Source organism: Protomyctophum parallelum (genome assembly GCF_964188405.1).
Source record: "Protomyctophum parallelum genome assembly, chromosome: 4".
NCBI lineage: Eukaryota > Metazoa > Chordata > Actinopteri > Myctophiformes > Myctophidae > Protomyctophum > Protomyctophum parallelum.
In genome coordinates this window covers 57,027,285-57,033,284 of record NC_139700.1, presented here as the reverse complement: position 1 = coordinate 57,033,284, position 6,000 = coordinate 57,027,285, and the positions used below count along the sequence as shown (strand labels likewise).

General features: G+C 46.4%; 1 protein-coding gene across 1 annotated transcript in view; it reads left to right on the top strand.

Annotated features, from left to right (window-relative positions):
- Nucleotides 1-977: 977 nt before the first annotated feature.
- LOC310857300 (DNA-binding protein RFX7-like) overlaps nucleotides 978-6,000 on the top strand; it is a 50,771-nt gene continuing 45,748 nt past the window's right edge. Inside the window, 1 exon segment of the mRNA XM_083762913.1 lies at nucleotides 978-1,209. Coding sequence (XP_083619039.1) covers nucleotides 992-1,209 — 218 coding nt within the window. The 5' untranslated portion in view covers nucleotides 978-991.

Sequence of the window (6,000 nt, the reverse complement as noted above, 5' to 3'; positions counted from 1 at the left end):
GATTTGTGAGTTGCTGTGACAGGAGAAGGATATCAAATGGAACACAACCACCCTAAAGACTAATCATTGTGTATATTCCTGCACTATACCTGCATCGAGTGATCTTGGTACAAGATTCTGACTCTCAAATGTACATCATTTTTGTTTTGATTGTATTGTTGTATGAATGAATGAATGAATTTTTATTTGTGTGTCTTGTCGTTAAGACCCATCCCTTACGGGATTATAAGACACCAACAACATGAATAAACAATATCACACGTTCACTTCCCACACAGAAGTTACACAAAGTATATTTGATCAAAACAAAAACAGAAATAAGCATTATCATAAAAATAAAATAAAATACGTCACATATAAGTTTTCTTTGTCCGTCTGTCCCAAGCTTTCTCTATATATTCTAAATGCAAATATATTTTGTTCGAAAATCCATCTCAGTCGCTCTGCATCACTTAACCACATCAGATCTATATTTTAATAGATCTATAAATCCATCTCAGTCGCTCTGCATCACTTAACCACATCAGATCTATATTTTAATAGATCTATAAATCCATCTCAGTCGCTCTGCATCACTTAACCACATCAGATCTATATTTTTACATCTGTTAAATAACTTTTAACGTAGCTCAAATACTAGTTGTATTGTGCTTTCTGCTTTGGCAATGTAAACGTTTCCTCATGCCAATAAAGCTCCTTTGAATTGAATTGAATTGAATTGTGAGTGCAGTGCACGGGGCCGCCGCCAGGGGGAGCATAGAGTCAGTGTGGGTGCAGTGCGCCGTGCCGCCGCCAGGGGGAGCATAGAGTCAGTGTGGGTGCAGTGCGCCGTGCCGCCGCCAGGGGGAGCATAGAGTCAGTGTGGGTGCAGTGCGCCGTGCCGCCGCCAGGGGGAGCATAGAGTCAGTGTGGGTGCAGTGCGCCGTGCCGCCGCCAGGGGGAGCATAGAGTCAGTGCAGCCCCAACATGGCGCAGGCCTAGTGGAACAGTGATGGCTGCGGCGGCTCAGCAACCACAACAACAGCACGGCGGCGCGCAGGGACCCCCGCCCGGGGGCCCCGGGGGTCCGGGGCCGGGCGGGGGGCCCCCCGCGCAGGGCGGCGGACCCCCCAGCGGAGGAGGAGGAGGAGCGGGGGGGTCCGCCCCGCTGCCCGGCCTGCAGGGCCCGGAGGCCAGCGCGCTGCACGGCAAGATAAAGAACTCCATCTGGTAAATACACTGTGTGTGTGTGTGTGTGTGTGTGTGTGTGTGTGTGTGTGTGTGTGTGTGTGTGTGTGTGTGTGTGTGTGTGTGTGTGTGCGTGTGAACGTTAGCATGGAAGCTGCTGTTTATTTGTGTTGCTGCACAAAGCCAACACACACACACACACACACACACACACACACACACACACACACACACACACACACACACACACACACACGCCCCTAAACAACGCTAGGTCACGTGAGCTTTGCCAATAAATAAATAAAAAACAGCGTGATCGACACATAGTGTTGTTATTGATCCGTTGTTCAGGACGTTAAGGTGTGTGTGTGTGTGTGTGTGTGTGTGTGTGTGTGTGTGTGTCTTCTATCGTTAAGGTGTGTGTGTGTGTGTGTGTGTGTGTGTGTGTGTGTGTGTGTGTGTGTGTGTGTGTGTGTGTGTGTGTGTGTGTGTGTGTGTGTGTGTGTGTGTGTGTGTGTGTGTCTTCTATCGTTAAGGTGTGTGTCACAGTGTGCGTGTGTGTGTGTGTGTGTGTGTGTGTGTGTGTGTGTGTGTGTGTGTGTGTGTGTGTGTGTGTGTGTGTTACAGTACCATTGACATCAAACAGAACGAGGGCTGTATATCCCTGGTGAAGTGGTGATTGACAGCTGTCACTCACACTATGACTGTAGCTTATAGTTATGAATGATTGATTGATTGATTGATTTAGTTTGTAGCTGGTCATGTAGGTTAATCAAGGTGTGTGTGTGTGTGTGTGTGTGTGTGTGTGTGTGTGTGTGTGTGTGTGTGTGTGTGTGTGTGTGTGTGTGTGTGTGTGTGTGTGTGTGTGTGTGTGTGTGTGTTGATGCACACTAGGTGCATAAGGCTTACATGTCTGTCACAATGAGAGAGAGAGGGTTATAACTGTTGACTATCATCATGCTGTCTCTTCACTGTATACTGTTGTATACTAGCCTAGCATCTATGTAGCATCTCACTGTGGTGTATACTAGGCTAGCATCTATGTAGCATCTATGTAGCATCTCACTGTAGTGTATACTAGCCTAGCATCTATGTAGCATCTATGTAGCATCTCACTGTAGTGTATACTAGCCTAGCATCTATGTAGCATCTATGTAGCATCTCACTGTAGTGTATACTAGGCTAGCATCTATGTAGCATCTATGTAGACTCATTTACTGTCCATGTGAGCGGGGCAGTCTGTGTCTCTGATGTCTTGGTACAGTGGACAGACAGTCTGTGTCTCTGATGACTTGGTACAGTGGACAGACAGTCTGTGTCTCTGATGACTTGGTACAGTGGACAGTATGTGTCTCTGATGTCTCGGTACAGTGGGCAGTATGTGTCTCTGATGTCTTGGTACAGTGGACAGACAGTATGTGTCTCTGGTGTCTTGGTACAGTGGACAGACAGTATGTGTCTCTGATGTCTTGGTACAGTGGGCAGTCTGTGTCTCTGATATCTTGGTACAGTGGACTGGACAGACAGTATGTGTCTCTGATGTCTTGGTACAGTGGACAGACAGTCTGTGTCTCTGATGACTTGGTACAGTGGACAGACAGTATGTGTCTCTGATGTCTTGGTACAGTGGACAGTATGTGTCTCTGATGACTTGGTACAGTGGACAGACAGTCTGTGTCTCTGATGACTTGGTACAGTGGACAGTATGTGTCTCTGATGACTTGGTACAGTGGACAGACAGTCTGTGTCTCTGATGACTTGGTACAGTGGACAGTATGTGTCTCTGATGACTTGGTACAGTGGACAGACAGTCTGTGTCTCTGATGTCTCGGTACAGTGGACAGTATGTGTCTCTGATGTCTTGGTACAGTGGACAGTATGTGTCTCTGATGTCTTGGTACAGTGGACAGACAGCCTGTGTCTCTGATGTCTTGGTACAGTGGACAGACAGTCTGTGTCTCTGATGTCTTGGTACAGTGGACAGACAGTATGTGCCTCTGGTGTCTTGGTACAGTGGACAGTATGTGTCTCTGGTGTCTTGATACAGTGGACAGTATGTGTCTCTGGTGTCTTGGTACAGTGGACAGTATGTGTCTCTGATGTCTTGGTACAGTGGACAGTATGTGCCTCTGATGTCTTGGTACAGTGGACAGACAGTATGTGTCTCTGATGTCTTGGTACAGTGGACAGTATGTGTCTCTGATGTCTTGGTACAGTGGACAGACAGTATGTGTCTCTGATGTCTTGGTACAGTGGACAGACAGTATGTGTCTCTGATGTCTTGGTACAGTGGACAGTATGTGTCTCTGATGTCTTGGTACAGTGGACAGACAGTATGTGTCTCTGATGTCTTGGTACAGTGGACAGACAGTATGTGTCTCTGATGTCTTGGTACAGTGGACAGACAGTATGTGTCTCTGATGTCTTGGTACAGTGGACAGACAGTATGTGTCTCTGATGTCTTGGTACAGTGGACAGACAGTATGTGTCTCTGATGTCTTGGTACAGTGGACAGTATGTGTCTCTGATGTCTTGGTACAGTGGACAGACAGTCTGTGTCTCTGATGTCTTGGTACAGTGGACAGACAGTATGTGTCTCTGGTGTCTTGGTACAGTGGACAGTATGTGTCTCTGGTGTCTTGATACAGTGGACAGTATGTGTCTCTGGTGTCTTGGTACAGTGGACAGTATGTGTCTCTGATGTCTTGGTACAGTGGACAGTATGTGCCTCTGATGTCTTGGTACAGTGGACAGACAGTATGTGTCTCTGATGTCTTGGTACAGTGGACAGTATGTGTCTCTGATGTCTTGGTACAGTGGACAGACAGTATGTGTCTCTGATGTCTTGGTACAGTGGACAGTATGTGCCTCTGATGTCTTGGTACAGTGGACAGACAGTATGTGTCTCTGATGTCTTGGTACAGTGGACAGTATGTGTCTCTGATGTCTTGGTACAGTGGACAGACAGTATGTGTCTCTGATGTCTTGGTACAGTGGACAGACAGTATGTGTCTCTGATGTCTTGGTACAGTGGACAGACAGTATGTGTCTCTGATGTCTTGGTGCAGTGGACAGACAGTATGTGTCTCTGATGTCTTGGTACAGTGGACAGTATGTGTCTCTGATGTCTTGGTACAGTGGACAGACAGTATGTGTCTCTGATGTCTTGGTACAGTGAACAGACAGTATGTGTCTCTGATGACTTGGTACAGTGGACAGACAGTATGTGTCTCTGATGTCTTGGTACAGTGGACAGTATGTGTCTCTGATGTCTTGGTACAGTGGACAGACAGTATGTGTCTCTGATGTCTTGGTACAGTGGACAGACTGTATGTGTCTCTGATGTCTTGGTACAGTGGACAGTATGTGTCTCTGATGTCTTGGTACAGTGGACAGTATGTCTATGATGTCTTGGTACAGTGGACAGACAGTATGTGTCTCTGATTTATTGGTACAGTGGACAGGCAGTATGTGTCTCTGATGTCTTGGTACAGTGGACAGTATGTGTCTCTGATGTCTTGGTACAGTGGACAGACAGTATGTGTCTCTGATATATTGGTACAGTGGACAGACAGTATGTGTCTCTGATGTCTTGGTACAGTGGACAGACAGTATGTGTCTCTGATGTATTGGTACAGTGGACAGGCAGTATGTGTCTCTGATGTCTTGGTACAGTGGACAGTATGTGTCTCTGATGTCTTAGGACAGTGGACAGACAGTATGTGTCTCCGATATATTGGTGCAGTGGACAGTATGTGTCTCTGATATATTGGTACAGTGGACAGACAGTATGTGTCTCTGATATCTTGGTGCAGTGGACAGACATTATGTGTCTCTGATGTCTTGGTAAAGTGAACAGACAGTATGTGTCTCTGATGTCTTGGTACAGTGGACAGTATGTGTCTCTGATGTATTGGTACAGTGGACAGGCAGTATGTGTCTCTGATGTCTTGGTACAGTGGACAGTATGTGTCTCTGATGTCTTGGCACAGTGGACAGACAGTATGTGTCTCTGATATATTGGTACAGTGGGCAGACAGTATGTGTCTCTGATGTCTTGGTACAGTGGACAGACAGTATGTGTCTCTGATGTCTTGGTACAGTGGACAGGCAGTATGTGTCTCTGATGTCTTGGTAAAGTGGACAGTATGTGTCTCTGATGTCTTGGTACAGTGGACAGACAGTATGTGTCTCTGATATATTGGTACAGTGGACAGTATGTGTCTCTGATATATTGGTACAGTGGACAGACAATATGTGTCTCTGATGTCTTGGTGCAGTGGACAGACAGTATGTGTCTCTGATGTCTTGGTACAGTGGACAGACAGTATGTGTCTCTGATGTCTTGGTACAGTGGACAGTATGTGTCTATGATGTCTTGGTACAGTGGACAGACTGTATGTGTCTCTGATGTCTTGGTACAGTGAACAGACAGTATGTATCTCTGATGACTTGGTACAGTGGACAGACAGTATGTGTCTCTGATGTCTTGGTACAGTGGACATTATGTGTCTCTGATGTCTTGGTACAGTGGATAGTATGTGTATCTGATGTCTTGGTACATTGGACAGTATGTGTCTCTGATGTCTTGGTACAGTGGACAGACAGTATGTGTCTCTGATGTCTTGGTACAGTGGACAGACAGTATGTGTCTCTGATGTCTTGGTACAGTGGACAGACAGTATGTGTCTCTGATGTATTGGTACAGTGGACAGACAGTATGTGTCTCTGATGTCTTGGTGCAGTGGACAGACAGTATGTGTCTCTGATGTCTTGGTGCAGTGGACAGACAGTATGTGTCTCTGATGTCTTGGTACAGTGGACAGTATGTGT